Source organism: Melozone crissalis, unplaced genomic scaffold, assembly GCF_028551555.1.
Source record: "Melozone crissalis strain CALT ecotype California unplaced genomic scaffold, PUWL_Pcris_2 ptg000646l_1, whole genome shotgun sequence".
NCBI classification, from domain to species: domain Eukaryota; kingdom Metazoa; phylum Chordata; class Aves; order Passeriformes; family Passerellidae; genus Melozone; species Melozone crissalis.
Window position 1 is genome coordinate 9,729 of NW_026536319.1, and position 12,865 is coordinate 22,593.

Here is a 12,865-nt window from a genome sequence, read left to right on the forward strand (position 1 = left end):
TCTTCCCCGTGAGACCCCGGAATGGAATTCGCAGAAAAGCTGTGGCTGCCCCAAAGGGGTGGGACAGCTCTAATTAAAGACGATTTTCCCTTAATTAATGATTCTCCCTCCTTTCTTAACCACCTTGACATCTCCATCCTTGGAATTCCTCCCATCTCTGCATTCCCAGCCCTGGAATTTTTTCCCATCCCGGCTCTCCAGGAGCTGGATCAGCTCCCAGATTTCCACCCAGTTCTCTATGGATTTATTCCATTGGTCAGGGATCGATCCCGGGAATCTGCTGAGCAAGGCGGGGACAAAGCTCTTGGTCAGCATCGACATCCCGAGGAGGATTTTTCTGCTGGATCAGCCTTTGGAGATGCTTTTCCCAACAAAAAACAAAAACCTCCTCGTGTTGATGTTTCGGAGGAATCGGCCACAATTTGTAGGATAACGGGATTTTTGGAATTTTCATTTAATGGGGTTATTAAAATCTCGTAGGATCCACGGGAACATCACATGGGTTTGGTCAGGAAGGATTTTTGGAGGTCATCAAGCCCGGCTTTCCACTCCAGTTCCCAGGGAATTCCTCCAATCCCACTCCAGTTCCCAGGGAATTCCACGGCTGCTCCATCCCTGGAATTGTCCAAGGCCAGGTTGGACAAGGCTTGGAGCGACCTGGGATGATGGGAAGCGTCCTTGCCTATGGAAAAGGGTGGGATTGGATCATCTTCCAAAGCCTCTTCCAACCCAAACCATTCCACGATTCCATGAACTTCACCTGGCTGGAGATTTCACAAATATCCCAAAAAATGATGATTCTGGCTGGGAAAAAAAAAAAAAAATCAGGGACGTATCCATGAATGTGTTCCTGCCCACGGAAGCGGAGAGAAACGGGATCGGATTTCCGCAGCGATTCCTGGGATTTTGGTGGGAAAGGAGCAGCTCCAACAAAGATCTGGTGGGAAGAAGTTGGAGGAATTGTTTTAAATCCCTGAATTGTCCAAAAAGAGGGAAATTGGGTTCAGGCGGGATCAGTTTTACCCACAGTTGAGGCTCCAAGTTGTCAGAGGATAGGGAAGGATTTGGAATTAAAAATGGAGAGGTTTCAATTGGAATTTGGGAAGGAATTCTTCCCTGGAAGGGTGGCGAGGCGCTGGAATGGAATTCCCAGGGAATTCCGTGGCTGCTCCATCCCTGGAATTGTCCAAGGCCAGGTTGGACAGGGCTTGGAGCAACCTGGGATAGCGGAACGCGTCCCTGCCCATGGAATCGGAGAGAAACGGGATCGGATTTCCGCAGCGATTCCTGGGATTTTGGTGGGAAAGGAGCAGCTCCAACAAAGACCTGGTGGGAAGAAGTTGGAGGAATTCTTTTAAATCCCTGAATTGTCCAAAAAGGAAGGAAATTAAGCTCAAGCGGGATCAGTTTTACCCAGAGTTGAGGCTTCAAGTTGTCAGAGGAACAGGGATGAGGGGAAAGGGTTTGGAATTAAAAATGGAAAGGTTTTGATTGGAATTTGGGAAGGAATTCTTCCCTGGAAGGGTGGCGAGGCACTGGAATGGAATTCCCAGGGAATTCGGAGGCTGCTCCATCCCTGGAATTGTCCAAGGCCAGGAATTGCAACTTGGGATAGTGGAAGGTGTCCCAGCACATGGAAATGCGTTGGAAAAAATGACCCTCAAAATTCCCTTCCCACAGGGAAAAATTCCATGATTTTCCATGAAAATCACAATTACTGAGCCATGGTGGACCTGCCACAGGGTTGCCTTGGAATTCTGGGGAGACGACACTCAATTTCCCAAAATTCCAGGATGGAATTCCCTCATCTTGGAATTTTGGGATGGGTCCGCAGCGATTCCATGGCAAAACCACCGGAGCAGTTTTCCCACTTTCCATGGAGTGGCTGAGGATCCACCCCGCTCCCAGCCCTCATTCCATGATTTTTTTTTTCCCATTTGTTCCCGATTTTCCAAGGTCTGGCATCAAGGAATTGTGAGGTTTTCTTTCCATATTTTAAGTCAAATATTCCTAAAAAATCAGTAATAAATAAAATAATGGGTGTAATAATTAAAGGAACAACAATGAAGTGAATGATAAATAAAATAATGGGGATAAATAATAAAATAATGAAAAAAAAAAAGAAAAAAAAGAAAAAATAATGAAAAAAAATGTTAATTAATTAATCAATAATAAATAAACCATCGGGCAGGGATTGGAACGGATGAGCTTTAAAAGCTCCTTTCACCCCAACCCACTTAATAATTCCATTATTAATTTAAATTTTTATGGAGTTTTGCAGGAGGTTTTAATTAATATTAAATTAAGAAATTTTAAATTAAATTTTAAAAAGGAGATGAGAAACAAGGCGGGAAATTGGGAAATAAGATGGGAAATAAGATGGGAAACGAGGTGGGAATTGTCCTCTCCTGGGAATTTTGCACTCATGGGAGGATTTGGGTTCTCGGACATTTTGGGAAATCTTGGATATTTTGGTTTGTGATTCCAAAGGGATCGCCTGGCAGTGGGAAATTTGGGGAGCAGAGCCCCCCGAGTGCTGCGGAGCCGATTCCAAGGTCTCCAAAACCTTGCTGGGAATCGGGAATTTCAATTGCTCCTCATAAAATCCTGGAATGCTTTAGGTCGGAAAGGACATTCAGGATCATCCCATTCCCTTCCCTGCCCCTCAATATCCTGGGATTCCCAAATCTTTCTTTGGGATTGGCCACCTTGACTGGTTCTTTGGCCAATCCCAATTCCCTGGAAATGGCTTCCAGCTCTGTGCCAGATGTGAGTTTTGCGGAATTCCACGATTTAGGAACGACTCCCCTCCCACTGCTTTCAGTCTCTGTCCTGCAGGGAAAAGCTCAATTGCGGAATTTCCTCTCATTCCCAGGAGGATCTGGACACCTTTTCCTCCTTTAGGGGGGTTTGATCCGAGCTGGAATCCCAAACCCTGAAAATTCCACTCTTTTTGTCCATCCAGAGGTTTTTAAATCCCGTTGGAAAATCAGCTGGACCAGCTGAGGGCTCAGAGCCAGGCTCACACCCGGGTCCCCCCTCCAGGGATTTTTTTCCTTGGAAATTTGGCGTTTCTGAGGAGCCTCCAGGGGTTCATTCCCGGGAATGTGATCCATGTGATCCATCATTGTCCGACTCCCCGGATGTGTCAGGTTCCTTCCTCGAAAAGCCTCACTTTTCTTTTTATCCCTTCCCATCTATTTCCAGATGTTCCATAAAAGCAGTCGCTCTTCTCCATCTCACGCTCGGGTCAAAAAATGGAATCATCGGGTGGTTGGGGTTGGGAGGGACCTTGCTTGAATTTTCCCTCTCTCCCTGTTCTTTTCCACGCTGGAATAATGGGTGGGAATCGTCGAGTCTTGGACATGGAATATTTGATGGAGGTGTAAGGAAGAGTTGAGCAGTCGCTCTTCTCCATCCCTTGCTCGCGTCAAATCACGGAATCATCAAACCTTGGGTGACCTTCCAAGGTCACTCGGTTGCCTTTCCCTTCTCTCCTTGTCCTTTTCCAGGCTGGAATGGGTGGGATTCATCAAGTCTTGGACATGGAATATTTAATGGGGGTGGAAGGAAGAGTTGAACAGTCGCCCGTCTCCATCCCGCGCTTGTGTCAAATCACGGAATCATTGAGTGGTTGGGGTTGGGAGGGACCTTGGTTGAATTTTCCCTCTCTCCCTGTTCTTTTCCACGCTGGAATAATGGGTGGGGATCACCGAGTCTTGTACATGGGAGACTCGATGGGGATGAAAGGAAGAGTTCAGCCATTGTTCTTCTCCATCCCGCGCTTGCGTCAAATCAGAAAATCATGGGGTGGCTTGGGTGACCTTCCGAGGTCTCTTGGTTGGCGTTCCCCTTCTCTCCTTGTCCTTTCCCAGGCTGGAATGGGTGGGATTCATCAAATCTTGGACACAGGAGATTCAATGGGGGTGGAAGGAAGAGTTGAGCAGTCACTCTTCTCCATCCCGTGTTTGTGTCAAATCACGGAATCATTGGATAGACAGGATTGGGAGAGACCTTGGTCGATGCTTCCCCTCTCTCCTTGTCCTTTTGCAGGCTGGAATAATGGGTGGGAATCATTGAGTCTTGGACATTGAATATTTGATGGGGGTGGAAGGAAGAGTTGAGCAGTCGCTCTTCTTCCTTGAGCACCAAGTCACAGAACCATTGGATGGTTGGGAGGGAACTTGCTTGATGCTTCCCTTCTCTCCCTGTTCCTTTCCAGGCTTTTTCCAGGAAAGGGTGGAAGTCATTGTGTCTTGGACACGGGAGACTCGATGGGGTGGAAGGAAGATTTGAGCAGTCGCTCTTCTCCATCCCTTGCTCGTGTCAAATCACGGAATCATCAGACCTTGGGTGACCTTCCAAGGTCACTCGGTTGACGTTTCCCTTCTCTCCCTGTCCTTTCCAGGCTGGAATGGGTGGGATTTATCAAGTCTTGGACGTGGAATATTTGATGGGGGTGGAAGAAAGAGTCGAGCAGTCGCTTTTCTCCATCCCGTTCTCACGTCAAATAATGGAATTTTGGTGTGGTTGGGGTTGGGAGGGACCTTGATTGAAGGTCTCTCCCAGTTCTTCTCCAGGCTTTTTCCAGGAAAGGGTGGAAGTCATTGTGGCTTGGACACGGGAGATTCTATGGGGGTGGAAGGAAGCGTTGAGCAGTCGCTCCTCTCCATCCCGCGCTCTCCTCAAATCAGAAAATCATGGGGTGGCTTGGGTGACCTTCCAAGGTCACTCGGTTGATGTTTCCCTTCTCTCCCTGTCCTTTCCCAGGCTGGAATGGGTGGGATTCATCAAGTCTTGGACATGGAATATTTAATGGGGGTGGAAGGAAGAGTTGAGCAGTCGCCCGTCTCCATCCCACGCTTGTGTCAAATCACGGAATCATTGAGTGGTTGGGGTTGGGAGGGACCTTGGTTGAATTTTCCCTCCCTCCCTGTTCTTTTCCACGCTGGAATAATGGGTGGGGATCACCGAGTCTTGTACATGGGAGACTCGATGAGGGTGGAAGGGAGATTTGAGCAGTCGCTCTTCTCCATCCCGCGCTTGCATCAAATCACAAAATCATGGGGTGGCTTGGGTGACCTTCCGAGGTCTCTTGGTTGACGTTCCCCTTCTCTCCCTGTCCTTTTCCCAGGCTGGAATGGGTGGAAATCATCGAGCCCCGCACCCGGGAGCGCATGTACGCCAACCTGATCACGGGCGAGTGCGTGTGGGACCCGCCGGCCGGCGTGCGCATCAAGCGCACCAATGAGAACCAGTGGTGGGAGCTCTTCGACCCCAACACCTCGCGCTTCTACTACTACAATGCCACCACGCAGAGGACGGTGTGGCACCGGCCCCAGAACTGCGACATCATCCCGCTGGCCAAGCTGCAGACGCTGAAGCAGAACACGGAGTCGCCGCGGGCGTCCACGGAGAACAGCCCCGGCCGCAGCAGCAATGTCAGCCGGGAGGGGAGCACCAGCTCGTCCCTGGAGCAGGAGCTGGAGGGCAGCGAGAAGGGGCAGGAGCAGCGCCCCGGCCGCCAGCCCAGCCAGTACTCGGTGGTGAAGGAGGAAACGGAAAGGTAAAGGTGGGAGAGAGTCGGGGATTTGCGGTGGTGGTGGTGTCCAAGGGAAATCCTGGTTTGTGGATGGTTCCTCGTGCTCGGCCTCTGGTGGGTCTCCATTGAGTTGGATCCTCCAAAAGGCGCGGAGGAAGAGGGAAAAACATCAGGAAAAGGTGTTTTTCTACCTTAGGGATGTTTTAGATGTTTCCTTCAGGAAGGTTCCGCAAAGGAATAATTTCTCATCCTCTGAAATTCGTTTTTGGGGTTGGAAATTTGGGTTTAGAGCCCGGGCAGGAGAAAATTGGGAATTTCCAGTGCTGGTGGTCTCCAACAGCAAAATCCTGCAGGTCTTGGGTGAAGATGGTTTGTGGATGGTCCCTAATGCTCAACCCTGGTGGGTCTCCACTGAGTTGGATCCTCCAAAAAACAAGGAGGAAAAACATCAGGAAGAAAGGAGGAAAAGGTGTTTCTGCACCTCAGGGATATTTTAGATTTAGAAGATTCCCTAAAGGAATAATTTCTCATCCTCTTGGAATTTGTTTTTAGGATTGGAAATTTGGGTTTAATTTGGGAGAAAATCAGGAATTTCCAGTGCAGAGAAATTCTGCAAGTCTTGGGCAAAGATGGTTTGTGGATGGTTCCTCATGCTCGGCCCTGGTGGGTCTCCACCGAGTTGGATCCTCCAAACCACAAGGAGGAAAAACGTCAGGAAAAGGTGTTTCTCTACCTTAGAGATATTTTAGATGTTCCTTGTAGGAAGATTCACCTTGTTTTTAGGATTTGAAATTTGGGTTTAGGGCCCGGGCGGGAGAAAATCAGGAATTTCCAGTGGTGGTGGTCTCCAAGAGCAAAATCCTGCAGGCCTTGAGTGTTTTGTGGATCGTTCTTCATGCTCTATGTCTGGTGGATCTCCACTGAGTTGGATCCTCCAAACCACAAGGAGGAAAATCATCAGGAAAAGATGTTTCTCCACCTTAGGGATATTTTAGATTTTGAAGATTCCCTAAAGGAATAATTACTCATCCTCTGAAATGCGTTTTTAGGGCTGGAAATTTGGGTTTAGAGCCCGGGCAGGAGAAAATCAGGAATTTCCAGTGCAGAAAAATTCTGCAAGTCTTGGGTGAAGATGGTTCGTGGATGGTTCCTCATGTTCCACCCCTGGTGGGTCTCCACCGAGTTGGATCCTCCAAGAAACAAGGAGAAAGAGGGAAAAACATCAGGAAAAGGTGTTTCTCCACCTTAGGGATATTTTAGATGTTCCCTAAAGGAAGTTTCCCCGAAGGAATAATTTCTCATTCTGTGGAATTCACTTTTAGGATTGGAATTTTGGGTTTAGAGCCTGGGCGGGAGAAAATCAGGAATTTCCAGTGGTGGCAAGGATGGTTTGTGGATGGTTCCTCATGCTCGAGCCCTGGTGGGTCTCCACTGAGTTGGATCCTCCAGAAATCAAGGAGGAAGAGGGAAAAACATCAGGAAAAGGTGTTTCTTCACCTTAGGGGTATTTTAGATTTTGAAGATTCCCTGAAGGAATAATTTCTCATCCTCTTGAAATTCGTTTTTAGGATTGGAAATTCTAATTTTGTGGTTTTCGGTGATTTCCCTGGATAAGATCTCCCCGAGGAGCTGGGATGATTCACGGCACAACCACGGCCGGTCCCGCCGGTCTGGGGAGCTCCTGGCAGGGACAATTTCCCTCGGGAAGGAGAAGGGAGCCAGGAAACTCCTGTTTTCTTCCTGAAAATGATCCTTTTCCCAGGAAATTCCTGCTCCGTTCCCAAGGACAACGTCCGGAGACATTCCTGTCTCTCCTCCATTTTTTATGGATTAAATCTGCAAATCACGGAATTATGGAAATGAGCCCGGGAGAAGTTGGTGGAGCGGGATCCCATTCCCAAAGGGGATTAACAGGGATCGGGGGATGGATTTTAAATTCCCTGGAATTTGCTGAAATAACAGGGGTGGGATCAGGAATTTCCTGAGGAAAGGATCATTCCCAAGATGGAATCAGGAATTTCTTGGGAGAAGGATCATTACCAAGTTCGGATTGGGAATTTCCTGAGGAAAGGATCATTCCCAAGGTGGGATCTGGAATTTCCTGGGGAAAGGATCATTCCCAAAGTGGGATCTGGAATTATGGAATGGTTTGGATTGGAAAGGAGTTTTAAAATCCATCTTTTTCCACCTCCCACCATCCCAACCCAACTCGGGACAATTCCAGGCACGGAGCAGCCGCAGCTTTCCGGGGATACCCGAGGCGGGTCGTTAATTAATGCGTTTATCTTCCCTTAATTGGTGCTTTTGGCCACGTTAAGGAGCCCCGGCCGGGCTGAGGAGACCGATCCGGGGCGGAATTCCCGTTCCCGGGAACCGCGGCTGGGTGGGAACGGGAATTCCCGGCCGGGCCGGCGCTTTCCTGTGGGACACCGGAGGCTCCGGGGGGGAGGTGCCGCCTTCCCGAGGTGCTGATGGAATCTCCGAGCCCGGGAATGGGGGGATCCTCCCGGAGCAGGGGGATTTTGGGGATGGAGGTGGGATTGGGGTCGTTCAGTGCCGGCGGATGCGGAATCGTGGAATTACAGAATCATGGAATGGGATGGGGTGGGAGAGGCCTGGAAGATCACGGAATTTCAGCATTTTCCACGGGTAGGGACACCTGCCACCATCCCAGGTTGTTGCAGCATCCAACCTGGCCTTGGACATTTCCAGGGATCCAGGGGCAGCCACAGCTTCTCTGGGAATGCCATCCCAGCCCCTCACCACATTCCCAGGGAAGAATCCCTTCCCAAATCCCATCCATCCCTGCCCTCTGGCAGTGGGAAGCCATTCCCTGTGTCCTGTCCCTCCATCCCTTCTCCCAAATTCCCTCTCCAGCTCTCCTGGAGCCCCTTCAGGCTCTGGAAGGGGCTCTGAGGTTTCCCTGGATCCTTCCCTTCTCCAGGCTGGACATTCCCAGCTCTCCCACCTCTCTCCAGCCCTTGGAGCATCTCCGTGACTTCCTCTGGAATTGCTCCAGCAGCTCCACGTCCTCCTGGTGTTGGATCCGGGGTGCAGAATTCCAGGTGGGATCTCACCTGAGCCCTGGAGCAGAGGGGCAGAATTCCCGCCTTTCCTGGTGGGAAATGAGCCCGGGAGATGTTGGTGGAGCGGGATCCCATTCCCGAAGGGGATAAACAGGGATCGGGGGATGGATTTTAAATTCCCTGGGATTTGCTGAAATAACAGGGGTGGGATCTGGAGATTCCTGGAAAAAAATGATCATTCCCATCTTGGAATCAGGAATTTCTTGGGGGAAGGATCATTCCCAAAGTGGGATCGGGAATTTCCTGAGGAAAGGATCATTCCCAAAGGGGGATCAGGAATTTCCTGAGGAAAGGATCATTCCCAAAGTGGGATATGGAATTTCCTGGGAAAAGGATCATTCCCGAGCTGGAATCAGGAGTTTCCTGGGGAAAGGATCATTCCCAAAGTGCGATCAGGAATTTTCTGGAGAAAGGATCATTCCTGAGATGAGATTAGGAGATTCCCGAGGAAAGGGTAATTCTGGAAATGAGATCAGGAATTTCCTGGGGAAAGGATCATTCCCAAGATGGAATTTCTTGGGAAAAGGATCATTCCTGAGGTGTGATCGGGAATTTCCTGAGAAAAGGAATAGTCCCAAAGTGGGATCAGGAATTTCCTGAGGAAAGGATCATTCCCAAGGTGGGATCTGGAATTTTCTGAGGATAGGATCATTCCCAAGGTGGGAATCAGGAATTTCCTGGGAAAAGGATCATTCCCAACTTGCAATCGGAAATTTCCTGGGGAAAGGATCATTCCCAAGGGGGAATCAGGAATTTCCCGGGGAAAGGATCATTCCAGAGATGGGATCAGGAATTTTCTGGGAAAAGGATCATTCCCAAGGTGGAATGCAGGGGTTTCCTGGGAAAAGGATCATTCCCGAGCTGGGATTGGGAATTTCCTGGGGAAAGGATCACTCCTGAGGTGGGATCAGGAATTTCCTGAGGAAAGGATCATTCCCAAAGTGGAATCAGGGTTTTTCTGAGGAAGGGATCATTCTGGATATGAGATCAGGAATTTCCTTGGGAAAGGATCATTCCGGAAGTGGGATCAGGAATTTCGTGCAGAAAGGATCATTCCTGAGGTGGAATCCGGAGTTTCCTGGGGAAAGAATGATTCCCAAGGTGGGAATCAGGAATTTCCTGGGGAAAGGATCATTCCCAGGGTGAAATCAGGAGTTTCCTGGGGCAAGGTTCATTTCTGAGCTGGGATTGCAAATTTCCTGGAGAAAAGATCATTCCTGAGGTGGGATCAGGAATTTCTTGATGAAAGGATCATTCCCAAGGTGGGATCCAGAGGTTCCTGGGGAAAGGATCATTCCCAAAGTAGGACCAGGAATTTTCTGAGGAAAGGATCATTCCCAAAGTGTGATCAGGAGTTCCCTGGGGAAAGGATCACTCCCAAGGTGGGATCAGGAATTTCCTGACGAAAGGATCATTCCGGAAGTGGGATCAGGAATTTCCTGGGAAAGGATCATTCCCAAGGTGGAATGCAGGAGTTTCCTGGGGAAAGGATCATTCCCAAGGGGGAATCAGGAATTTCCTGGGGAAAGGATCATTCCTGAGGTGGGATCAGGAATTTCCTGGGGAAAGGATCATTCCCAAAGGGGAATGCAGGACTCTCAAATAAAAACGTTTAATCCCTGGAAATCTCCTGGAAGAGAAAAGGAATTCCGCCCTGGGCTGGGTTTGGCCGATGGGAGTTTGTGTGTCCTGGAATCTCCAGGAATTCCAGGTCTTGGCCTTTCCAGGGCTCGGGATTGAGCAGATCCCAGGTCTTGGAGCTTTAAAAATTAATTTTAAAATTTTAAAAGTTTAGATGCCACTAGAGGGAGGAGAAATTCCCGCTGACTGGAATTCCCACCTGCATCCCGGGAGGTGACAGGGATGAGTCCCATCAGCCCATCCAAACCATGGCTGCATCCCACCCTCGATCCTCATATCCTGGCCGGAAAAAAAAAACATTCCTGCATTTTCCCCATTCCCGCATTTTCCCCATTCCCGCGTTTTCCCCATTCCTGAACTTTCCCCATTCCTGCATTTTCCCCATTCCTGAACTTTCCCCATTCCTGCATTTTCCCCATTCCTGCATTTTCCCCATTCCTGCATTTTTCCCCATTTCCGCATTTTCCCCATTCCTGCATTTTCCCCATTCCTGCACTTTCCCCATTCCCACATTTTCCCCATTCCCACATTTTCCCCATTCCTGCATTTCCCCATTCCCGCATTTTCCCCATTCCTGCATTTTTCCCCATTCCCACATTTTCCCCATTCCTGCGTTTTCCCCATTCCTGCATTTTCCCCATTCCCGCATTTTTCCCCATTCCTGCATTTTCCCCATTCCTGAACTTTCCCCATTCCTGCATTTCCCCATTCCCACATTTTCCCCATTCCCACATTTTCCCCATTCCCGCATTTTCCCCATTCCTGCGTTTTCCCCATTCCTGAACTTTCCCCATTCCCACATTTTCCCCATTCCTGAACTTTCCCCATTCCCACATTTTCCCCATTCCTGCATTTCCCCATTCCCGCATTTTCCCCATTCCTGCATTTTCCCCATTCCCGCATTTTCCCCATTCCTGCGTTTTCCCCATTCCCGCATTTTCCCCATTCCTGCATTTTTCCCCATTCCTGAACTTTCCCCATTCCTGCGTTTTCCCCATCCCTGGAAGTGTCCAAGGCCAGGCTGGACAGGTCTTGGAGCAGAAGACAGCGGAAGATATCCCTGTGTAATTCCATGATCCTGAAGGCCCCTTCCAACCCCGGCCATTCCATGATTCCATGAAATTCCGTGAACTTCCACGATTCCCAGGTCTCGGTTGGGTTTCTCGCAGGAGATCCGCAGCTCGGAAGGAGCTCTGGAGCTTTCCCAGTCCAGGTTTTATCCCAGGGAATTTTATTTAAAGGTTTCTGGATAATCTCAGCTCATCTGGTTGGAAAAGGAAATTCGGGATAAGCGGGGGAGTTTTTATCGGAATTCACACCCGGAGCTTCCCTTAAAATTTGGGATTTGGGACCCAGAGCGTCTCCAGATGCTGGAGACCTCTCCCAATCCATTCCTCACATCCATGGGGATGTTCCATCATCAGCCCTTGGAATCCACCGGGAATTTTCCGTTGCCAAGCTCCTGGATCCCGCCGGAATCACCTCGCGCTTCCACGGTGAGGTGGGATTTGATTCCCAGCTCGGGAATATCAACATCATCTTTCTTCGTCCTGGTGGTCAGCAGAGCATTCCCAGAGGGATTTCCCAGCTTTTCCATGGAGTTTTCCACCCTTGTCCTAAAATGGCGGCTTGTCCCCGGAGCGCGACGCGACAGCCGGGAAATCTCGGAGCGGGAACGTCGGCCGGATTTCGTGTCGGGATTTTTCCGCTCCGTCGGGAAGCGTCTGAGGTTGTTGGCTTGAAATCCTTGGAAAAGGTTCCCAGGCAGGGAAAAAGGAGAAATTCCCATGGAAAACTCAATCCTGCCGCTGCTTTGCCAAGGAGGAATTCCGAGTGGGAGCTTGAAGGACGAAAACGTGGATTTTTGACCGTCTGGAGTTTTTTCCTTGGACAAAAACGCAGGAATTTTGGGATGCCAGGGGTCTTCACCCAAATCCCGTCTGCACGGAAATTGTGGCCAAGTTATTCCTCGGGATCCACAAATATTTTTTTTTAGCACATTCCAAAGGCGCCAGGATATCGGAGATTTAAATCTCCCTGGATTAAGTGTGGCTGAGCTGGAATATCCAAAGGGAATTCTCTCAAAATCCAATCCAGTTCTCCGGGATCAAACCCCCCCTCCCATTACAGGCAGCAGCCATTTCCTGACTCCAAAAAATTCCCCAAACAAGCAGATTTGTGGAATAAAAGATGCCTCAAATCTCTAAAATACCCGATTTGAGCGTCCCACGATTTTTCCTTGGAATTCTCTCCGTTTATTTCCTTTCCTGGAACGCGCCGGGAAGAACCAGGTTTGGAAAACGGGCGGATCAAGGACATAAATCCCTGGAGCTGCCCGAGGATATTCCAGGTCCTGGCGGGAGTTCCCAGAATTCCTCCAGGATGAGAAGGAGGAGAAACCGAGGGCTTGGGTTTGCTCTGGAAAACCGCGCGGAAGGAACGAGGCACGGAAAGGATCCTCAGGAATTTCCTTCCCCATGTCCCACCTCCAGCAGGAGATCAAGGCTTGGAATTCTGGAATTCTTGGAATTTCTTCCTCTAAATGTTGGATTTTCCCAGCCGGGTGAGGTCTCCTGGTGCGAGGAGCCAGGAGGAG

At 49.5% G+C, this 12,865-nt stretch overlaps 1 protein-coding gene across 1 annotated transcript in view; it reads left to right on the top strand.

Annotated features, from left to right (window-relative positions):
* Positions 1 to 5,134: 5,134 nt before the first annotated feature.
* Positions 5,135 to 12,865, top strand: part of ARHGAP39 (Rho GTPase activating protein 39) — a gene marked incomplete at its 5' end in the record, with an annotated part of 71,824 nt that continues 64,093 nt past the window's right edge. Inside the window, one exon of the mRNA XM_054295346.1 lies at positions 5,135 to 5,566. Coding sequence (XP_054151321.1) covers positions 5,135 to 5,566 — 432 coding nt within the window. The remainder of the gene's footprint in view (positions 5,567 to 12,865) is intronic.